Source organism: Saimiri boliviensis, chromosome 4 (assembly GCF_048565385.1).
Source record: "Saimiri boliviensis isolate mSaiBol1 chromosome 4, mSaiBol1.pri, whole genome shotgun sequence".
Lineage (NCBI taxonomy): Eukaryota > Metazoa > Chordata > Mammalia > Primates > Cebidae > Saimiri > Saimiri boliviensis.
Window position 1 is genome coordinate 79,744,536 of NC_133452.1, and position 24,008 is coordinate 79,768,543.

The window sequence follows — 24,008 nt, forward strand, 5'->3', positions numbered from 1 at the left end:
CGAAGGAAAGACTAAGGACAGCATTTATAAAATGCTTCCAAGCACCTCTGCTTAACTCGAAGGGAAAATAAAAGGGACTGTTTATTTCGTAGGCAAAGGAGAACAGCGCCACTAAGACGTTTTCCACAGAGCAATTCCTGTCTTCGTCAATTATACACATTAATTAGTAACTTTTTTTGGAGACATGGACCCTCTCAAACTCCCCAGAATGCTTTGAAACTTTGCTCCAGAAACGCACAAACAAAACTCTTAAGTCTTTTGGAATTAATTTCAGATGCTTCATAGATCCTTATAAGTATTCACCAAAAGAAAAATTCCCCATTTCTGGTACTCCAATCTCACGCCCTTAGAATTCTCCTAAGACTTGTTCCCTTGAACAACGTTCCCCAATTCCAAATCAAACCCAGATTCGGCCGGGACGCCAAGTCTGAGCTGTGGTAACGCTGGGAAGGCCTCTTTCATGAGTAAAACAGATGCCTTTATGGAAATGGTAGGCAGTCTACGCATGAAAGGGGGCTTGGCTTCCCTTTTTTTCGGTTTTCTCTTGTCTAGATGAGAAAAAAACATACGCTTCGTCTCTCGGATTTCGGTCCTTGGGCAATTGCACATGCGCAAAGGCGAACTAGGAGCGCACGAGCGCGTCAGTGGAGCGGACCGGGGCGGGGCGAGACAAGGCCCGCTCCTCCCATTCGTCGCAGTCTTAACTCCTTACTGTCCTTCCGCGGAGCTGTCTCTTCTTTACCTTTGACCTCGGAAAGAAGGGGGCGGGGCCTTGGGGGCGGAAGTCGCGGTGCATTGTGGGTTCTCCTGGAGCTGTGCAGTTGATCCTGAATGAAAGTGGCGCGCCGCCCCTGACGTTTCCCCGATTGGAGCGGCTGGAATTCGGATTACCGCTGCGATTCGAGTGTCTCGGACCCCGGTGCGCACCTGACCGCGGAGAGGCTGCTGAAAAGGCGCGGCGAACGTTGGTGAAGGAGGGCAGTTCTGCGCGGCCCCAAGACATGGCTCACAACAAGATCCCGCCGCGGTGGCTGAACTGTCCGCGGCGCGGTCAGCCGGTGGCAGGTAACCTGGACTGGGGGGTGTTCGAATCCCCACACTCCGACCTGCCCGGGGGTGGGACGACTGTGGAGCTCAGCTTTCGGTGGTGTTGTGCCGGTTAGTGGTGTTTCAGGACTGGGATATGCTCCGTCAGAGTAAGCTTCGTGTACGAATGTTTGGGAACATGAACGTGAGGGGATGGTTGGCGGATGGAGGGCACTTGTCCTATTCCTGCAAGGCTAACTGTGCGAATGCAAAGGCAGACAGGAGGTTGGTGGCAGGATGTGAGGATCCAGGAATACAGTGGGCGTACTTTGAATCTTAGTAGTTTGCGAACGTTTTAGGGTTCAACCTTCCCCTCGAAAGAAGGGGTCAGTGTCAGTCTTGAGATGGAGGAGGGTTAAGGAGGGGAATAGGCGGTTCCCAACGGTGAAATGGGGTCACATAGACTGGAATTTGAAGGGTATTTTTGTTTGGAATTTTTTTTTTTTTTTGTGAAACAGGGTCTCTGTCGCTCAGGCTGCAGTGCAGTGATACGATCACGACTCCCTGCAACTCAGCCTCTCGGGCTAAAGCTATCCTCCCACCTCGGCCTCCCAAATAGCTGGAACTACAAGGTGCCTGCCACCGCATCCAGTTAATTTTTTATTTATTAAAAAAAATGTGTTTATATATATATGTGTGTGTGTGTATATATATATATATATATATATATGTATATATATTTGAGATATAGTCTCGTTCTGTCGCCCATGCTGGAGTGCAGTGGCGTGATCTCGGCTCACTGCCTCAGCTTCCCAAGGATCAGGTGCGTGCCACCACGCCCGGCTAATTTCTGTATTTTTAGTAGTAGAGACGGGGTTTCAACCATGTTGGCCAGGTTGGCCTCTAGCTACTGGCCTCAAGTGTTCTGCCTGCCTTGGCCTCCCAAAGTGTTGGGATTTTAGATGTGAGCCCCCATGCCCGGACATAATTTTTTTGTTTATTTTTTGTAGAGAGGAGTTTCACTATATTGCCCAGGCTGGTCTTGAACTCCTGGACTCAAGCGTTTCCCCCACTTTGGCCTCCCAAAGTGTTGGGATTACAGGCGCTAGCCCCCTTGCCCGGCAGGGTTTTTGTTTTTCTAAATCATTTTTCTTGCAGATTTTTTCATCTTTATTGAGCTTGAGTACAATAAGCTTTAAAGCACACAGTTGGATAAATTTGACTATATATACACAAATACATCTCTCTCCTAGGAAACTCCCATAAAACCCCTCAAAGTTTCCTCCTGCCCCTTTTTAAATCCCTCCCTGTTCGGCAGCCACTGATCTGCTTTCTGTAATTGTAGATTAGTTTGCATTTTCTAGAAAATTTTTTTTTTGAGACAGAGTTTCACTCTTGTTACCCAGGCTGGAGTGCAATGGCACAATCTCGGCTCACTGCAACCTCTGCCTCCTGGGTTCAGGCAATTCTCCTGCCTCAGCCTCCTGAGTAGCTGGGATTACAGGCATGCGCCACCATGCCCGGCTAATTTTTGTATTTTTAGTAGAGACGGGGTTTCACCATGTTGGCCAGGATGGTCTCGATCTCTTGACGTCTTGATCCACCCGCCTCGGCCTCCCAAAGTTCTGGGATTACAGGCGTGAGCCACCGCGCCTGGCAAAATTTTTAAATAAATGGAAACATATAGTAAGTACTCTTGGGGTGGAAGAAAGTGTGTGTGGCTTCTTTCACTCAGCAAAATTATTTTGATACTCATCTAGATCGTGCATCTATCAATAGTTTATTCCTTTTTATTGCAGAGTAGTAGTCCATTGTTCTGGATGTACTACAATTTGTTTACCTTTTCATCTGTTGATGGCCATTTGGGTTGTTTCCAGGTTTTGGCTATTACAAATAAACTTGCTCTGAACATTCATGTACAATTCTTTGTATGGACATGTACTTTCATTTCTCTCGTGTAAATCTCTAGGAGAGGAATGGCTGCTTCATATGGTAGGTGTATGTTTTAAGAATTTTAAGAAACTACCAACCTCTTTCTTTTTTTTTTTTTTTTTTTTTTTTTTTTGAGATGGAGTTTCGCTCTTGTTACCCAGGCTGGAGTGCAATGGCGCGATCTCGGCTCACCGCAACCTCCGCCTCCTGGGCTCAGGCAATTCTCCTGCCTCAGCCTCCTGAGTAGCTGGGATTACAGGCATGCGCCACCATGCCCAGCTAGTTTTTTGTATTTTTAGTAGAGACGGGGTTTCACCATGTTGACCAGGATGGTCTCGATCTCTCGACCTCGTGATCTACCCGCCTCGGCCTCCCAAAGTGCTGGGATTACAGGCTTGAGCCACCGCGCCCGGCCAACCTCTTTCTTAAAGTAGTAACACTTGATAGTCCTACCATCAATGTATGAGAGTCTCATTTGCCTCACATCCTCTCCAACACTTGATACGATCAGTCTTTTTAATTTTAGCCATTGTAATAGATGGGTAGTAATATCTTGTTTTTTTGTTTTTTTTTTTTTGTTGTTTTTTTTTTGAGGCAGAGTTTCACTTTTGTTACCCAGGCTGGAGTGCAATGGCGCGATCTTGGCTCACCGCAACCTCCGCCTCCTGGGTTCAGGCAATTCTCCTGCCTCAGCCTCCTGAGTAGCTGGGATTACAGGCACGCGCCACCATGCCCAGCTAATTTTTTTTGTATTTTTAGTAGAGACGGGGTTTCACCATGTTGACCAGGATGGTCTCGATCTCTTGACCTCGTGATCCACCCGCCTCGGCCTCCCAAAGTGCTGGGATTACAGGCTTGAGCCACCGCGCCCGGCGATGGGTAGTAATATCTTATTTTGGTTCCAAGTTGAGCATCTTTTCGTGTGCTTTTTGGCTATTCATACATCTTCTTTTGTGAAGTGTCTGATATTTAAGTAGTTTGAATTTTCTTCTGTATAATCATGTGTCACTTAGCTGATTTCATTGTTGTGTGAATATCATGAAGTGTATTTACACAATCCTCTACGGTGTAACCATGGTGTAGACAGTTGCTATGCCATATAGCCTAGGTGTAGTAGTATACCTGGGCTACAAACCTATGCAACATGTTACTGTCCTGAATACTTTAGTAATTTTAACACAGTTGTATTTGTGTATCTAAACATATGCAAAGAGAAAAGGTATGGTAAAAATACTGTATAAAAGATAAGAAATGGGACTGCGTGTGGTAGCTTACACCTATAATCTCAGTTATTTGGAACCTTGAGGCAGGAGGATTGTGACTAGCCTGGGCAACATAGCAAGATCGGTTTCTTCAACAAAATGAAACAATTAGCCAGGTGTGGTGGTGTGCCCAGCTGCTCAGGAGGCTGAGGCAGGAGAATCTCTTGAACCCAGAAGTTTGAGGCTGCAGTGAGCTATGACTGGCCACTGTATTCCAGCTGGGCAGATGAGAGTGAGATCCTGTCTCTCCAAAAAAATTAAAAAAATCCAAACCAACACGAGAAGGAAAAAACAATAATTAACAACAAAAAGAGACACCTGGCCATGGGTAGGTGGCTCATGCCTGTACTACTAGCACTTTGGGAGGCTGAGATGGGTGGATTACTTGTCAGGAGTTCTAGACCAGCCTGGCCTACATGGGAAAACCATGTCTCTAGTTTAAAAAAAAAAAAAAGGCAAAAATTACCTGGGCGTGGCATAGTTTCTGCTGCTCTGGAGGCTGAGGCATGAGAGTTGCTTGAATAGGGGAGGTGGTGATTGCACTTAGTTGAGATCATGCCACTGCACTCTAGCCTGGGTTACAGAGCAAGACTGTCTCAAAAAAAAAAAAAAAAAAAAAAAATTGACACACCCCATATAAGTCAGTTCCAGTATAATCTTACAGACCACCATCATTTATTCAGTTTGTCCTTGACTGAAATGTCAACATGTGGGGCATGACTGTATTGTAAATACAAGTCATTTGTTGAATATGTGGTTTTGCAAATCCTTTCTCATCTGTGGCTTGCCTTTTCATTCTCTTTTCTTTTGAAGGGTGAAAGTTTTAAAGTTTAACTAACTTTAACTAATTGCTTTTACCAAAGAGTTTTTACCTTTACCAAAAATAAATCCCTTTATTTTGTTTCAAACCTACGTTTTAGTAAAGGTTTGAAACAAAAAATAAAGTGGTCTATAGTAAGCTATGGTTACTTGCTAATTACATACATATTTATAGCATGTCTGCCTAATTATTTAAAATTATTGGAAGAAGGGATTCTTTGGTAACTTTTTGTTCAGGTTGTCCGATGCTTCTGGTTCATCAGCTTTTCTTTCCATTTTGTATAAAATCCTTATTTTGTGTAAAGCTATATAAATAATAGATAAAAGTGTTATTGAAAGATTGTCTAAGCAAGTGTGATTAGCGTGAAGGCATCTTTTCAAGAAAAATGAAATAATTTTCTTCATGTTCTGACCGTTTTTATATGCATTTGCAGTTGTAATGAGAACACTTATACTTGATAAAAATTGTACTTTTTTCTTCAAATTGATCACAATTCTTTTTTTTTTTTTTTGAGACGGAGTTTCGCTCTTGTCACCCAGGCTGGAGTGCAATGGCGCGATCTCGGCTCACCGCAACCTCTGCCTCCTGGGTTCAGGCAATTCTCCTGCCTCAGCCTCCTGAGTAGCTGGGATTACAGGCACGAGCCACCATGCCCAGCTAATTTTTTTGTATTTTTAGTAGAGACGGGGTTTCACCATGTTGACCAGGATGGTCTCGATCTCTTGACCTCGTGATCCACCCGCCTCGGCCTCCCAAAGTGCTGGGATTACAGGCTTGAGCCACCGTGCCCGGCCCACAATTCTTTAGAATTGTCTTTATAGGTCTTACTGTCTAGGCATTTTGACTTCGTTTCCTGTACCATCTCCAACTTAGTATATAATCCTTATGATTTTTTTCTGTGAAGTTATGAACAAACCCCTAAACTTAGCTTTGCTTTAAGTGTTTGTTCATAACTTAGCAGAGAAAGCAGATGTGATCTTCTTTTCTAGACTTGGAGCATGTTTCCTGGATCCCTTCATTAGAGTTATTTGCTGATTTGTGAGGAAAACAAAATACTATAGAAGGTCTTGTAAAAGTGAACATTTGTGGGAAGTAGAAAAGTTCCTTTTTAAAGTTTCCTTTCTTGTTAAAGGATAAATCATAAGTGTGCTAATAACTCTTTGTTAAGCCCTATCCTATGTAGCAGTTAGACATGCCATGCTTACAGGCACGTAGTACTGTCTATGTCCTTGTGCTTTAACTGGTATATCTGTGCTGGACATGCTTACAGGCATGTCCCACCTCTCCATTGCTTTTACTGGTTTAGAAAAGTTTTAAGTTGTTAGCCAATTGGGTTTTAGTTTAAATTGTAAGGTCTGGCTCTAGCCAACGGAAATCAAACACAGCAGTAAGGACAGCCCCAAATGCGTAAGGGATAAATTTGTGTGGTTTTCCTTTGTTCATTGTACTCTCCTGGCAAGATGGCTAGTGATAGTACTCTTCTTGCAGTCCGGGCAGTAAAAATTGCGTTGCTAAAAGATCCTTTGTCTCAGTGCTAATTTTTCTTTGTGGCACGGAGCATCTGTTTCCAACAACATTTTTCATTTCTGATTAGAAAAACAGTTGTTGGGTGCAGTGTCTTAACGCCTGTAATCCCAGCACTTTGAGAGGCTAAGATAGGAGGATTATGAGCTCAGGAATTTGAGACCAGCCTGGGCAACATGATGAAACCCCATCTCTACAAAAGAATACAAAAATTAGCTAGGCTCAGTGGTGTGAGCCTGTAGTCCTGGCAAGCTAAGATTGCCCCACAGCACTCCAAGCCTGGGCATCAGGGCAAGATGCTATCTCAAAAAAAGAAGGAAAAAGAAAACCAGTTTACAAATTGGATTTTTTAAAAATCAGAATTTCAATATAACATTTGCAAGGCAGCGATGACAAATAGAATAGTGACTTATCGTTAGATAAATGGGACAAATGTGGCACTAACTGTGGGTAGATAGCACTATGCTAAGCTCCAGGCAGTTTTTTTTTGTTTGTTTGTTTTTTTGTTTTTTTGAGATGGGAGTTTTGCTCTTGTTACCCAGGCTGGAGTGCAATGGCTCGATCTCGGCTCACCGCAACCTCCACCTCCTGGGTTCAGGCAATTCTTCTGCCTCAGCCTCCTGAGTAGCTGGGATTACAGGCACGCACCACCATGCCCAGCTAATTTTTTGTATTTTTAGTAGAGATGGGGTTTCACTATGTTGACCAGGATGGTCTCGATCTCTTGACCTTGTGATCCACCTTCCTTGTCCCTCCAAAGTTCTGGGATTACAGGCTTGAGCCACCGCGCCTGGCGCTCCAGGCAGTTTTATACCTCTCTAGGAAATGGAGTTGTGTGCCTTCTGGCCCCCCACTTTGCTGGGAATTAAGAGAGTCAGGAGTAAAAAGTTTTTCTTTTTTATTGTATTGGAATGTTTTGGCCCCCAAAAGCTAGACTGTTAATTATTGTGACTGAGTCACTAAACTTGCCTATCTGATTAACTATGGTCCCTGGGGAGAACCCCTCCAGAAAACCAAACTGGGTTGGCTTGTGATGCTTATTAGAAAGGAAAGTAAATATTATGTAGAATTCTTGATAAATTTCTCTGAATTTTTTTTTTTTTTTTTTTTTTGGAGACCGAGTTTCGCTCTTGTTACCCAGGCTGGAGTGCAATGGCGCGATCTCGGCTCACCGCAACCTCCACCTCCTGGGTTCAGGCAATTCTTCTGCCTCAGCCTCCTGAGTAGCTGGGATTACAGGCACGCGCCACCATGCCCAGCTAATTTTTGTATTTTTAGTAGAGACGGGGTTTCACCATGTTGACCAGGATGGTCTCGATCTCTTGACCTCGTGATCCACCCGCCTCGGCCTCCCAAAGTGCTGGGATTACAGGCTTGAGCCACCACGCCCAGCTAATTTCTCTGAATTTTCTTCCGTCTTTTAAGATGGGCTCTCAGTTTGCCGGGCAGGCTAGATTGCAGTGGCACAGCTCATTGCAGCCTCGACCTCCTGGGCTCAAGCAATCCTCCTGCCTCAGCCCACCAAGTAGCTCCAACTACTGGTGCAAGTCACAATGCCCAGCTAATTTTTTGTGGAGATGGCGTTTCACCGTTTTGCTCAGGTTGGTCTTGAACTCCTGAGCTCAAGTGATCTACCCACCTCAGTCTCCCAAAGTGCTGGGATTATAGGCATGAGCCACTGTGCCTAGCCAGTTTCTCTGAATTGTCCTAAATTCTCTCTCTGTGTCCCTGAAGTGTTTATGCCACATTGTGTCTTTGGGAGGTGAAGGATTAGCAATATTTTACAGTAGCAGAGGATACACTAGGTATATTCTTGGGAACTTTAGTGAGAAATAGGAATTAATGCACACATTTCTGTTTTTTACTATTTTTTTCTAATTTGTTTTAGATCACAAAATTAATTTGTACTTAAGCTGAGTGTGGTGGCTCATGCCTGTAATCCTAGCATTTTGGGAAGCTGAGGTGGGAGGATCACTTGAGGCCAGGAGTTAAGACTAGCCTGGCCAACATGGTGAAACCCTTTCTCTACTAAAAACACAAAAAGTAGCAGGGCATGGTGGTGCACACCTGTAGTCCCAGCTACTCGGGAGGCTGAGGCAGGAGAATCACTTGAACTCGAGAGGCAGAGGTTGCAGTGAGCTGGGATTGTGCCACTGCATTCCAGCTTGGGTGACAGTGAGACTCCATCTCAAAAAAAAAAGTAATTTGTACTTATTGTATAATTGTATTAGTGTTCTCTAGAGGGACAGAACTAATAGGATATATATATATATACACACACATATATACACACACACATATATGTATACATACACACATAAGTGTCAAGGGGAGTTTATTAAAAAACTATTATCTCACACAATCACAAGGTCCCACAATAGGCTGTTTGCAAACTGAGGAACAAGGAGAGCCAGTCCGAATCCCAAAACTGAATAACTTGGAGTCCTGTGTTCGAGGACAGGAAGTATCCAGCACAGGACAAAGATGTAGGCTGGGAGCCTAGGCTGGTGAATTCTTTTCATGTTTTTCTGCCTGCTTTATACTGTAGTCACATTGGCAGCTGATTAGATGGTGCCCACCCATATTAAGAGTTTCCCTTTTCCAGCCCACTGACTCAAATGTTAATCTTCTTTGGCAACACCCTCCAGACCCAGGTTCAATACTTTGCATCCTTCAATCCAATCAAGTTGACGCTTCGTATTAACCACCACAGTAATTTCTTTGATATTTTGCATAATGAGGAAAATGTTATGGCTGCTCAAACTTTTTTATTGTAAATATCAGGATTCACTTTTACTATTACTATAAGGTCATAATTTTCCTGAATTAGAAGGAAATGGTACTAACTACATAGAATCTGTTCCCCTGTGAAGTCACCTCTATTGAAACCAGACTGGCACTGAGAGAGAGCTCCTGGAGACAAGGCCAAGCTTTATTTTCTGAAGAATTCTTTTTTCCTCCTTCTGAGTTAATAGATTTCAGGTGAATACTTGGAAGAAAACAAACATAATTTCTTTTTCTTTTTCTTTCTTTTTTTTTTTTTTTTTGAGTTGGGATTTCACACTGTCATCCAGGCTGGAGTGCAGTGGCAGGATCTTGTTTCCTGCAACCTCCTCCTATTCTTCTGCCCCAGTCTTCTGAGTAGCTGGGACTACAGCTGTGTGCCACCACCCCCAGGTAGTTTTTATGTTTTTAGGAGAGACGAGGTTTCACCGTGTTGGCCAGGCTGGTCTCCAACTACTGACCTTAGGTGATCTGCTGCCTCAGCCTCCCAAAGTGTTGGCATTACAGGTTTGAGCCACTGCACCCAGCCCTCCCTAGTTTCTTAAAGGTGTATCATTCAGCATAAAGTTAGTTAACACCTGCTATATAAAGAGCTTACTAGGAACTGTGGGAATATAAATATGAGATACAGCCAGGTACAGTGGCATATGCTTGTGGTCCCAGGTACTCAGGATAGTGTGATGGTGATAATGATGGTGATTTTGAAGTCATTTTACTGAGCAAATATTTAAATGTCTACTTTGTGCTAGTCCTGGGGCCTAGGGATATGGCTAAGATAGATAACATCATCTTGAAAAGCACAGTCTCATGGGAGTAGCAAACCATCCATTTTAAGCACAGTTCTGTTGTAAAAAATGTAGTAAGCCGGGCGCGGTGGCTCAAGTCTGTAATCCCAGCACTTTGGGAGGCCAAGGCGGGTGGATCACGAGGTCGAGAGATCGAGACCATCCTGGTCAACATGGTGAAACCCCGTCTCTACTAAAAATACAAAAAATTAGCTGGGCATGGTGGCTCGTGCCTGTAATCCCAGCTACTCAGGAGGCTGAGGCAGGAGAATTGCCTGAACCCAGGAGGCGGAGGTTGCGGTGAGCCGAGATCGCGCCATTGCACTCCAGCCTGGGTAACAAGAGCGAGACTCTGTCTAAAAAAAAAAAAAAAAAAAAAAAAAAAAAAAAAAAAAAATGTAGTAATGACTATTGTAGTAGATGATGGGAATCAGAGGTAATAAACCTAATTATTTGAGGTTGAGGAAGAAGAGATGGGAAGGGAGAAGGAGATCAGGCGAGGCTTCCCAGAGGAGGTCATAAATGAATTATATTGAGTAAATAGAAGTTTGCTAGATAAATAGTTGTGGACGGGGGTGTTACTGGAAAGTTTCTGTTAGGATAGGATGATGATGGGAGGATAATGGGCTGAAAAGGTGTCTGTGTTCTGGAAGAAGTAAGTGAGGCTATGAGGTTGGAGAGTAGGAGCCTGCTCATTATAGGCAAGTAGGGTGTGATAAAGTATCTTAATATTTATATACTTTTAATTTTTACTGGCAAACGGTTTTTTTTCAGCATCGAGATGGGATTATTTGAATCCAGGTTAAAAGCATACTTTCACTTTTCTGTGTTTAATGAATTGAAGGAGACAAAAGTGGATATGGAGAGACTAATTTGGAACTTGTAGTCCAGGTAAAAGACAATAGTGATGGTTTAGAAGTGGGAGATGAAGAGTAGAAGGCTGATTTGAGATATACTAAGAAGGGAAAATGGACAGAACTTGATGTTGTATTTAGAATGAGAGAAAGAGGGTCAAAATTTAGTCTGAAATGTCTGGCTTATGCAGTGGGATAGTTGATATTATTAGGGCTTATTGAGAGAGAAGCAGGTTGGAGGAGATATTAAGATCGTGATTGCTCAAATAGAGATCTTTAGTAACAGGGTTTCACCATGTTGGTCAGGCTGGTCTTGAAGTCCTGACCTCAGGTGATCTGCCCGTCTTGGCCTCCAGAGTGCTTGGATTACAGGCATGAGCCTCTAAGCCCGGCCTATTTCATTCCTTTTTATGGGTGACTAGTATTCCATAGTAAATATACACACCACATTTTCTTTATCCACTCATTGGTTGATGAGCATTTAGGCTGGTTCCACATTTTTGCAATTCAAAATTGTGCTGCTACAAACATGCCTATGCAAGTGGCTTTTTCAGATAATGACTTGTTTTCCTCAGGGTAGATACCTAGTAGTGGGATCACCAGATCAAATGGTAGTTCTTCTAGTTCTTTAAGGAATTGCCTTGTTTTCCATAGTAGTTGTAGCAATTTACATTCCCACCAGCAGTGTAAAAGTGTTCCCTTTTCCCCACATTCATGCCAACATCGATTGTTTTTTGATATTTTAATTATGGCCATTCTCACAGGAGTAAGGTGGTATCTCATTGTTAGTTTAATTTGCATTTCCCTCATTGTTATGTTGAACATTTTTTCATATGTCTGTTGGTCAACTGTATTAGCCTCTTTTGAGAATTGTCTGTTCATGTCCTTTACCCACTTTTTAATGGTATTGTTTTTTCTCTGGCACATTTGTTTGAGTTCCTTGTGGATTCTCCTTTGTCAGATGCATAGTGTGCAAAGATTTTCTCCCACTCTGAGTTGTCTGTTTACTCTGCTGATTATTCCTTTCGCTGTGCAGAAGTTTTTTAGTTTAATTATTTTTGTTTTTGTTGCATTTACTTTTGGGTTCTTGGTCATGAACTCTGCCTAAGTCAATGTCTAGAAGCGTTTTTTCCGAAGTTATCTTCTAGAATATGTATATATATATTTTTTTGGTGACAGTCTTGCACTGTTGCCTGGGCTGGAGTGTAATGGCGTCATCTTGGCTCACTGCAACCTCCGCCTCCTGGGTTTATGCGATTCTCCTGCCTCAGCCTCCAGAATAGCTGGGATTACAGTTGCATACCACCACACCTGGCTAATTTTTTTGTATTTTTAGTAGAGATGGGGTTTCACTATGTTGGCCAGACTGGTCTCAAACTCCCAACATCAGGTGATCTGCCTGCCTCTGCCTCCCAAAATGCTGGGATTATAGGTATGAGCCACCATGCCTGGCCTATTCTAGAATTTTTTGTGGTTTCAGATCTTACTTAAGTTTGAGTCTTTGATCCATCTTAAGTTGACTTTGTATAAGGTGAGAGATGAGGATAGTTTCATTCTTCTGCATGTAGCTTGTTAGTTATCCCAGGACCATTTGTTGAACAGGGTGTCCTTTCCCCACTTTGTTTTTGGTGCTTTGTCAAAGATCAGTTGGCTGTAAGTGTTTGGCTTTCTTTCTGGGTTCTCTATTCTTTTTTTTTTTTTTGAGACGGAGTATGGCTCTGTCGCCAGGCTGGAGTGCAGTGGCGCAATCTCGGCTCACTGCAACCTCCGCCTCCTGGGTTTAAGCAATTCTTCGCCTCAGCCTCCCAAGTAACTGGGACCACAGGCGCGTGCTACCACACCTGGCTAATTTTTGTATTTTTAGTAGAGACGGGGTTTCACCATGTTGGCCAGGATGGTCTCGATCTCTTGACCTTGTGATCCACCCACCTCGGCCTCCCAAAGTCTGGGTTCTCTATTCTGTTCCATGAGTCTGTGTACCTATTTTTATACCAGCACAATGGTGTTTTGGTTACTATAGTCCTGTGGTATAATTTGAAGTTGGTTACTATAGTCTTTTTTTTTTTTTTTTTTTTTTTGAGACGGAGTTTCGCTCTTGTTACCCAGGCTGGAGTGCAATGGTGCGATCTCGGCTCACCGCAACCTCCGCCTCCCGGGTTCAGGCAATTCTCCTGCCTCAGCTTCCTGAGTAGCTGGGATTGCAGGCACGCGCCACCATGCCCAGCTAATTTTTTGTATTTTTAGTAGAGACGGGGTTTCACCTTGTTGACCAGGATGGTCTCAATCTCTTGACCTTGTGATCCATCCGCCTCGGCCTCCCAAAGTGCTGGGATTACAGGCTTGAGCCACCGCGCCCGGCCGGTTACTATGGTCTTGTAGTATAATTTGAAGTTGGGTAATGTGATGCCTCCACATTTGTTCTTTTTGCATTGCTTACTTTGGCTGTTTGAGCTCTTTTTTGGTTCAATCACTCTGTCCTCCAGGCTGGAATGCAGTGGCATGACCATGGCTCACTGCAGCCTCGAACTCCCAGATTCAAGTGATTCTCCCAAGTCAGCCTCCTGAGTAGCTGGGACTATAGTGTGTGCTACTATGCCTTGCTAGTTTTCAGGCTCCACTTCTAATACTGGTTCTTTTGCTATTTCCACTATATCTGCAGTTACTTAATCCACTTAAGTCTTGAACACCTCAAAGTCATCCATGGGGGTTATAATAAACATTTCAAACTCCTGTTGTTGATATTTTGACTTTCTCCTATGAATCATGAATGATGTTAATGGGATCTGGAATGGTGAATCCTTTCCAGAAAGTTTTTGCTTTATTTTGCCCAGATCTGTCAGAGGAATTACTATATATGACAGTTATAACCTTATGAAATAGATTTCTTAAATAATAAGAAATCTTTTATAAAATGGATTTCTTAAATAATAAGTGGGTTCCTTAAAAAGGAACCCACTCAGGCCGGGCGCGGTGGCTCAAGCCTGTAATCCCAGCACTTTGGGAGGCCGAGGCGGGTGGATCACGAGGTCAAGAGATCGAGACCATCCTGGTCAACATGGTGAAACCCTGTCTCTACTAAAAATACTAAAAATTAGCTGGGCATGGTGGCGTGTGCCTGTAATCTCAGCTACTCAGGAGGCTGAGGCAGGAGAATTGCCTGAACCCAGGAGGCGGAGGTTGCGGTGAGCCGAGATCGTGCCATTGCACTCCAGCCTGGGCAACAAGAGCGAAACTCCGTCTCAAAAAAAAAAAAAAAAAAGGAACCCACTCTGTAAAGAAAAACAAAAATAAAATAGGACTTGAAAATTTGAACTACCCCTTGATCCATGGGCTGCTGTGTTAGTAGGCATGGAACCAATGTTGACCTCCTTGTACATTTCCATCAGAGCTCTTGGGTGCCTAGGTGCATAGTCAGTGAGCAGTAATATTTTGGAAGGCATCTTTTTTTCTGAGCAGTAAGTCTCAACAGTGGGCTTCAAATAATTTAGTAAACATTCTGTAAACAGATGGGATGTCATCCAGGCTTTGTCGTTCATTGATAGAGCACAGACAGAGTCGATTGCGCGTAATTCTTAAGGGCCCTAGTATTTTCAGAATGGTAAATAAGCACTGGCTTCAACTTGACGTTACCAGCTCCTAACAAGAGGGTCAGCCTGTACTTTGAAGCTCTGAATCTAGGCATTGACTTCTCTCTAGGTATAAAAGTCCTAGATGGCATTTTCTTCCAATAGAAAGCTGTTTTGTCTACACTGAAATTCTGTTGTTTAGCCATTTTTATCAATTATTTTAGCTGTATCTTCTGGATAATTTGCTGCAGCTTCGGTAACAGCACTTTACCTTGTACTTTTATGTTAGGGAGATGGTACTTTCCGTAAATCTTATGGATCAACCTCTGCTAGTTTCAGAGTTTTCTTCTGGAGCTTCCTTGCTTCTCTCAGGCTTCGTAGAATTGAAGGCAGTTGTTGCCTTGGTCTGGATGAGGCTTTGGCTTAAATGGAAATGTTGTGGCTAGGTTGATCTATTCAGATCACTGAAATTTTCTCCATATCAGCAGTAACACTATTTTGTTTTCTTATCATTTGTGTGTTCACCTGAGTAGCACTTGTAATATCCTCCAAGAACTTTTCCTTTCATTCACAACTTGGCTAACTGGTGTAAGAGGCCTAGCTTTTGGTGTATCTGGGCTTTTCTTTTCTTTTCTTTTCTTTTTTTGAGACAGAGTTTCGCTCTCATTGCCCAGGCTGGAGTGCAATGGCACGATCTCGGCTCACTGCAACCTCCGCCTCCTGGGTTCAGGCAATTCTCCTGCCTCAGCCTCCTGAGTAGCTGGGATTACAGGCACACGCCACCATGCCCAGCTAATTTTTAGTATTTTTAGTAGAGAGGGGGTTTCATCATGTTGACCAGGATGGTCTCGATCTCCTGACCTTGTGATCCACCCGCCTCGGCCTCCCAAAGTGCTGGGATTACAGGCTTGAGCCACGGTGCCCGGCCGTATCTGGGCTTTTCATATACCTTCTTTACTGAACTTAATCATTTCTAGCTTCTAATTTAAAGGGGAGACATAAGACTCTTCATTTAACTTGAACACTTAGAAGCCATTGTAGGGTTATTAATTGGCCTAATTTCAATATTATTGTGTCTCAGGGAATAGGGAGGCTCAAGGAGAGGGAGAGAGATGGGGGAATGGCTGCTCAGTGGAGCAGTGAGAACACGCACAGCATTTGTTTATTAAGTTTGCTGTCTTATGGGTGTTGTTCATGGCACCCCAAAACAATTACAGTTGTAACATCAAAGATCACTGATCACATATCACTGTAATGGATATAATAATAATCAAAAAGCTTAAACTGTTGTGGAAATTACCAAAATGTGTACAGACACAAAATGAGCACATACTGTTGGATAAATTACGCCAATGGACTTATAGACACAACGTTGCCACAAACATTCAATTTATTAAATAAATGCAGTATCTGTGAAGTGTAATAAAACAAAGTATGCCTGTAATACTAGTTTCTCTCACAAACAACTGCCTACAACTCGGGAGTTCCAATCAAACTATATTTATTTCTTGCTCATATCACAATGTGTTGTGTCAGGCAACTTTCCCAGGCTACTCTTCTCTGATGAGCAACTCTCTAGGCTCTTTCCATCTTGTGCTGCTGTCATCTTAAACATGTGACTTCTAAATTTGCCATGAAAGGGGAGGAACAGGCATGGGTGATCTCTCAGGGAGTTTTATGGCCAGTCTTGATAGTGGTGTAGCTAACTTTGGCCCATATCCCATTGGCCAGAATCCAGATACATGGCCCTCACCCAACTGCAAGAGAAACTGAGACAGGTAGTCTTTCATTGTGCCCTGGAAGAAGAAAGTGAATTGAATGTGATGGACAGATAGCATCATTTCTACTATGGCAATAGATAAAACTTCTCCCAGGCAGAGAAGATAGAGAGAGTAGAGAAGGCCCACAGTGGAACCCATAGAAACCTGACTTTTAAAAGTTGATTAAAGAAAAAAGAGGGAACAAAGGAGTTGAGGACAAATCGCTAGAAATTGAGGGAGGTGTTACGTGAGTGATTGAAACTAATAGGAGTTTGGGTGTCATAAAAGGCAGGAGAGTTTTTCAAGAAGGAATGTGTTGTCAGATATGTGGAATGCTGCTGAGATGTCAAGATACCAAAAAAGTTGGTAAAATGTGTTGGTGACCGTGACAAGTATTTTCGGTAGAAATGTGGGATCAGAAGCCAGATTGAAATGGATTAATGAGCTAGCTACTTGGTTGCAAGTCTCTTACAGTGTTTAGTGGATTGCTGAGAAATATGTGTAGATGGCTTTGAGACTTAAGAGGCTAATTCCTATCTTTTCTACCTTTTGGATAAAGTGGCCAAAAGATTGGGGATAGAATGGCCGAAAGGAATGATCAGAAGTGACTTGAATGGCCAGCTGGCCTGAGGAGAAGGCTGGGGTTGGAACATGGAAGATGTAGGATTATCTTCATCAAGCCATCTACCAAGGCCATGGATGTGCCTTAGTCGTATCAGCAGATGCTGCTGGGATGGAAACTAACAATGCTCAAAGACCAGATGCAATATAGTTCAGTTTGCTGGAAGCAAGAGAGGAAAAAGATGGTGTACAGAATAGCAGTTGTCCTGCTTTCCCCCAGTTTCAGGGTCTCTACTTTCGAGGGATATAATCACATCCAGGAGGAGAATCCTGATTTGACTGTGGGCTGTCTTGAGTGGGAGCTCAAAGGCTACGTTATGCATGGTTATAGAGAAGTAAAGTCTACAGTTTTGCTCACACATGTATACATAAATGAATTGGAGGTAAGGAAGTAAAGATAGGAGTATGTGTATTAAACTTTAAAAAAGTTTGATTATGAAGAGGAGTAAAAGTGAAGCAAAAGTTGGGGGATAAGGGAGAGTTAAGGGCTTGTTTAAATGCTGATGGGAATGAGCCAGCAGATAGATGTCTGAGATGCTGAAGATGTTGGGGGTGGGGGTTGGGAGAGGAAGAAACAATTGATGGGTGGTCCCTGAAAAGCAAGATGGTAAGGAAATCCGGAGCAGAAGGGAGGGGATTGGCGTTTCATGGGAGGAGGAGTATGGGCTCAGATACAGAAAGGTTTATAGATTAACTGCAAAGGCAGGGCAAGTTTCTGCCTAATGGTGGAGAGGCATTGTTGAATAGCAGTTTTATGCATGGACACTACATCTGTAGTCTTGATTTGAATCACTGTTTTTACCATTTATTAGTGTTGTGACATGCAGCAAGTTACTTAATATCTCTTGCTTTGTTCTCCTCATCCGTAAAATGAGGAATAATAACAATACTAATTGTTAGGAGTGAATGAATGAATTATGTAGAATATTTTAAACAGTGTCTGGCATGTGGTAAACATATACAATTAGCTTTAATTATTCCGGCTTCTACTTTTTTTTTTTTAACCCCAGTGATGTCTTACTTAAAGTTGTTAGTTAAAAAGGGGATGTTTGCCGGGCGCGGTGGCTCAAGCCTGTAATCCCAGTACTTTGGGAGGCCGCGACGGGTGGATCACAAGGTCAAGAGATTGAGACCATCCTGGTCAACATGGTGAAACCCTGTCTCTACTAAAACTACAAAAAATTAGCTGGGCGTGATGGGGCGTGCTTGTAATCCCAGCTACTCAGGAGGCTGAGGTAGGAGAATTGCCTGAACCCAGGAGGCGGAGGTTGCGGTGAGCCGAGATTGTGCCATTGCACTCTAGCCTGGGTAACAAGAGTGAAACTCCGTCTCAAAAAAAAAAAAAAAAAAAAAAAAAGAATAAAAAGGGGATGTTTTAGGAATTAGGAAAAGATGTGAAACACTGATCATAAACGATAGGGTGTGTGGTAGGATTGGCTTTGATATTGGTGATTATGAAGTATGGTGCCATCCATCTTTTGTGCTATGAGATTTTCTGTAGGAGGCCTCAGCTACATATGTGTAAATACAAAGAAGTCAGGTGGTTGGGTTAATTGAGGTCCGGATTTTTCTCAGGTGAATGTGACTGGATAATGGGGGCAGAGCAAGGAAGTTAAGAGTATTTACAGGGGACTAATTATGATGATCCACTGTGGGCTCTGATGTTGGATAAGAAGGAAAGAGAACCCTGAAAGAGCTGATGGAAATAGGATTGGACTTCTGAGACAATAGTAAGAGGAAGAGAAGGTCGGATGGGATGAATCTTCTTATTTATTTATTATGTTTTTTGTTTATGTTTCATATTTTCCAGATAGAATATAAACACTATGAGGGCAGGGTTTTTCTTTTTTCTTTTCACTAATGTAATCCATGTGCCTAGAACAATGCCTGGTACATAGTAGATACCCACTATATAGCTGTTTAACTAAATAAAGTAAAAGAAATCTGGCTCAGATGATGGTGGAGGTGGTGAGAAATGGTCAGATTCTGGATGTATTTTGAAGGTGGAGCTACAGGATTTGCTGACGGGTTGGATGTGGGGCGTGAGAAGAGGAGAATAGTCAAGGATAACCCAAAAAGTTTTGGCTTTGAGTTGCTAAGAGAATGGTGTTGCTGTTTGCTGAGATAGGGAAGACCATGAAGGGAGTAGGTTTTAGAGTTTGAATGTTAAGAGATGAGATTTGGATATCTAATCTGAGTCATCTGTTAGACACAAAGTAGAGGCTCAGTATGCAGTTGATATCCATCAACTATTAAGGGAGTTAAGGGAGTGATCTGACCTGGAGACCTAAGTTTGTAAGTCATTAGCACATGGGTGGCTTTTTACAGCCGTGAGACTAGATGAGACACCAAGGGAGAGAATGAGAATATGAAAGAGGTCCTGAGACAAAACATAGAGGAGTCAGGGTGATGAGGGGGAACCAGTAAAGTAGACTGAGGAGAGGCCAGAGAGCTAGAAGGAAAACCAGGAGGATATAATAGTATGCTGGAAGTCACATGGAAAAAGTGGTTCAGGAATTTCTTCTTTCATCAAAAAGTGATCAGTTGTTTCTTATGTTGCTGAGAGCTTAAGGTGAGAACTGACAGTTGACCATTCTATTTAGCAATGTGGAGGTTATGGGCGACTTTGATTTTGTAGAAAACAAAATGTTAAAAATTTATTTTTTCATGAAATTTAGTCTAAAGCCTTTGGACAGATGTTAAGAATTCACTTAGGTAGATAATATTGTTTTTATTGTGTTTGAAAATGTAAGGCCAGGCTCAGTGGTTCATGCCTGTAATTCCAGCATTTTGGGAGGCCTAGATGGGTGAATTGCGTGAGCCTATCAGGAGTTCGAGATCAGCCTGGGCAAAATGGCAAAACCCATCTCCACAAAAAATACAGAAAATTAGCTGAGTGTGGCGGTGTGCGCCAGTAGTCCCAGCTGCTGGGGAGGCTGAGGTGGAAGGATAGTTTGAGCATAGGAGGTTGAGGCAGCAGGGGCTGAGATCACGCCACTGCACACCAGCCTAGGCAACAGAATGACACCGTCTCAAAAAATAACGCGCGTGCGTGCGCGCACACACACACATACACACACACACACACACACACACACACACACCCACACATGTATCGGTGAAAATAGGTTTTCAAAAATGATTATATTAGGTCACTTCCGCTATGTTATACTGCAATTCAGAAAAAAAGTTCAAAAAAAGTCTTTCTAGCTGAAATTATAACCATTGATAGTTGTTTGAAGGGTGATTTTCGGTAGCATCCTCTCAGGATGATACCACATTCTAGCATGATCTTCATCCTGAGGTACAGAATAAGGTCTACAATCTTTTAGTATCAAGTTGGAGAAAGTTCCAATCTGATAATAAAAACATATAGGGCATGTAATCACAGCGCTTTGGGAGACCAAGGCAGTTAGATCACTTGAGCCCAGGAGTTTGAGACCAGCCTGGGTGACATAGTGAGATCCTGTCAACCTGCTTCCCCTAGAAAAAAAAATTAGCTGGGTATGGTGGTGTACCTGCAGTCCCAGCTACTTGGGAGGCTTAGGTGGGAAGATTGCTTATATTTTTGAGTTTTAAGTTTTTTTTTTTTTTTTTTTTGAGACGGAGTTTCGCTCTTGTTACCCAGGCTGGAGTGCAATGGCACGATCTCGGCTCACCGCAACCTCCGCCTCCTGGGTTCAGGCAATTCTCCTGCCTCAGCCTCCTGAGTAGCTGGGATTACAGGCACATGCCACCATGCCCAGCTAATTTTTTGTATTTTTTTTTAGTAGAGACGGGGTTTCACCATGTTGACCAGGTTGGTCTCGATCTCTCGACCTCGTGATCCACCCGCCTCGGCCTCCCAAAGTGCTGGGATTATAGGCTTGAGCCACTGCGCCCGGCCTGAGTTTTAAGTTAATAACTTTTTAAATGTAGTGGTATAGAGCTTAGAGTTTTAATAGAAGTTCTATTCACCGGTAATGTTTCTTTTGTTGTTATATTTGATTGTCAATATTTATAAGTTTTTTTTGTCTTTAAAAGATGTAAGGTAGTATCTTTTAAAAGTATAGTTTAAATTGAGAGTACTTTATGAACACTTGCATTTTTAGATGGCTTTTCCATTTAAATTGTTTTAAGAGACCAGGTGTGGTGGCTCACACCTTTTAATTCCATCACTTTGGGAGGCAGAGGTGGGTGGATCGCTTGAGCCCAGGAGTTTGAGACCAGCCTGGGCAACATGGTGAAACCTTGTATCTACTAAAAACACAAAAATTAGCTGGGCTTGGTGTTGCACACCTGTAATCCCAGCTACCTGGGAGGCTGAGGCAAGAGAATTGCTTGAACTCAGGAGGCAGAAGTTGCAGTGAGCCAAGATTGCCCCACTGCACTCTATCCTGGGTGACAGAGAGTGACTTGGTCTCAAAAAGAAAAAGTTTTAAGAAGGTGATATTTGAGACTTGCTAATTATAGAATTTTAATCTGAAACATTTCCTTTAATGGAAATTAATACTTTTCTTAATGTTGTTTAGGAAGATTCTTACCTCTGAAGACAATGTTAGGACCAAGATATGATAGTCAAGTTGCTGAAGAAAATCGGTTTCATCCTAGCATGCTCTCAAATTACCTAAAGAGCCTAAAGGTAAGAAACAAAACTCTTTTTTTTCACTAATTTAATATACTTTGTTCACTCTTGTTCTTCAGGTGGCTTAAAAAAAAATCTTAAACTAATTAATAGACTCAAGGGAAGTTGCAGTAATTGTACATAGAATTCTGTGAACCCTTCCTCCAGGTTCTCACAATGGTTACCCTTTTTTTTTTTTTTGAGACAGAATTTCGCTCTTGTTGCCCAGGCTGGAATGCAGTGGCGCGATCTTGGCTCACTGCAACCTCTGCCTCCTGGATTCAAGTGATTCTCCAGCTCCAGCCTCCGGAGTAGCTGGGATTACAGGTGCTCACCACCCATCCCGGCTAATTTTTTATTTTTAGTAGAGACAGGGTTTCACCATGTTGGCCAGGCTGGTCTTGAACTTCTGACCTCAGGTGATCCTCCCACCTCAGCCTCCCAAAGTGCTGGGATTACAGGTGTGAGCTACCATGCCCAGCTGGTGTCATTTTATGTAATTGTAGTATAATGTCAAAAGCAGGAAATTGCTATTGGTACAGTACTTTAACTGATTGCAGATCTTTTTTTTTTTTTTTTTTTTGAGACGGAGTTTCGCTCTTGTTACCCAGGCTGGAGTGCAATGGCGCGATCTCGGCTCACCGCAACCTCCGCCTCCTGGGCTCAGGCAGTTCTCCTGCCTCAGCCTCCTGAGTAGCTGGGATTACAGGCATGCGCCACCATGCCCAGCTAATTTTTTGTATTTTTAGTAGAGACGGGGTTTCACCATGTTGACCAGGATGGTCTCGATCTCTTGACCTCGTGATCCACCTGCCTCGGCCTCCCAAAGTGCTGGGATTACAGGCTTGAGCCACCGCACCCGGCAATTGCAGATCTTATTTACTTTTTTTTGAGACGGAGTCTTGCTCTGTTGCCACACTGGAGTGCAGTGGTGCAATCTCGGCTTACTGCAACCTCCACCTCCTGGGTTCAAGTGATTCTTCCACTTCAGCCTCCTGAGTAGCTGGGACCACAGGCGTGTGCCACCACGCCCAGCTAATTTTTGTATTTTTAGTAGAGACAGGGTTGCACCATGTTGGCCAGGATGGTCTCGATCTCTTGATCTCGTGATCTGCCCTCCTCGGCCTCCCTAAGTACTGGGATTACAGGTGTGAGCCACTGTGCCCGGCCCTTACTTACTTTTTATATTCATTTGTGTGTGTGTGTGTGTGTGTGTGTGTGTGTGTAGAGTTCAGTACGGTTTGATCTGATGTGTAAATTCATGGCGGTGGTTATAGAACTGCACCATCTCCACAAAGGAATTCCGTTATGCCACTTCTTTATAGTCAGACTCTCTCCCCACCCTTGTCTCTATACTCTGGTAGCTGCTAATCTATTCTCCATGTGTAGTTTTTTTGTTTAGGAGAATGCCCACCTGGCGTCCCAGCCCCCAGCCAAACTTATTATAGCCTCCACTAGCAACCACATCCTAAGCTACCAAGAAAACTGACTCTGTTTATAGCTGAGGAAACCATGCAGAGACTACACTACTGCATGCATCCAGAATTATAGCCAAAGTGCCTTATCCCAACCAATACCTCAGATATATCTTCAGGAAAATTTTCTCCCCTCCAAAAGATAGTTCCAAAAACTGGGACTGGGGCTGAGCACTGTGGCTCATGCCTATAATCCCAACACTTTTACATCCTGAGGCAGGCGGATCACTTGCAGATAGGTGTTTGAGATCTGCCTGGCCAACATGGCAAAACCCTGTCTTTACTAAAAATACAAAAATTAGCTGGGCATCGTGGTGTGCATCTGTAATTCCAGCTACTTAAGGGGCTGAGGCATGAGAATTGCTTGAACCTGGGAGGCAGAGGTTGCAGTGAGCTGAGATCACACCAGTGCACTCCAACCTGGGCAACAAAGTGAGACTCTGTCTCAAAACAAAACAAAACAAAACAAAATAAAAAAAAAACTGGGACTTGGTTGGTGGCTCATGCCTGTAATCTGAGCACTTTGGGAGACTGAGGCAAGAGAACTGCTTGAGGACAGGAGTTTGAGACCAGTGTGGGCAGCATAGGGAGACCCTGTCTCTACAAAAAGTTAAAAAAAATTAGCTTGATATGGTGGTATGTGCCTATAGTCCCAGTTATTCGGGGGCTGAGGTGGGAGGATCACTTGAACCCAGGAGGTTGAGGCAGTAATGAGCAGTGATGACCCACTGCAGCCTGGGCAATAGTGAGACCGTATCAAAAAAAAAAAGAGAGAAGTGAATGTTACATCAGATGTGCAGATATTGATGTAAGTACATGAGAAGCATGAAGGAGCAAGAAATATACCACCTCCAAAGGAACATAGTAATCCTTTAGCAGCAGATCATAATTAAAAAAAAATTCATGAAATGATGGACAAATAATTCAGAATTTTGATACTAAGGAGGCTCTGTGTAAGAAAGAAGAGAATACCAAAAAGCAGTACAAATCAGAAAA

General features: G+C 43.1%; 1 protein-coding gene and 1 long non-coding RNA gene across 3 annotated transcripts in view; one reads left to right on the plus strand and one right to left on the minus strand.

The window, feature by feature from the left end:
- Positions 1–605, minus strand: part of LOC141584288 (uncharacterized) — a 42,426-nt gene extending 41,821 nt beyond the window's left edge. Inside the window, exon 1 of the long non-coding RNA XR_012517246.1 lies at positions 570–605. This is a non-coding gene — a long non-coding RNA (uncharacterized LOC141584288). The remainder of the gene's footprint in view (positions 1–569) is intronic.
- Positions 606–792: 187 nt separating this feature from the next.
- RNGTT (RNA guanylyltransferase and 5'-phosphatase) overlaps positions 793–24,008 on the plus strand; it is a 342,640-nt gene continuing 319,424 nt past the window's right edge. The window contains exons 1-2 of one of the 2 annotated variants that reach the window (XM_039467722.2): positions 793–1,065; positions 21,446–21,555. In XM_039467722.2, the coding sequence (XP_039323656.1) occupies positions 1,002–1,065; positions 21,446–21,555 (174 nt within the window). In that variant the 5' untranslated portion in view covers positions 793–1,001. The remainder of the gene's footprint in view (positions 1,066–21,445; positions 21,556–24,008) is intronic. The other variant, XM_074397708.1, reaches the window with a different exon arrangement.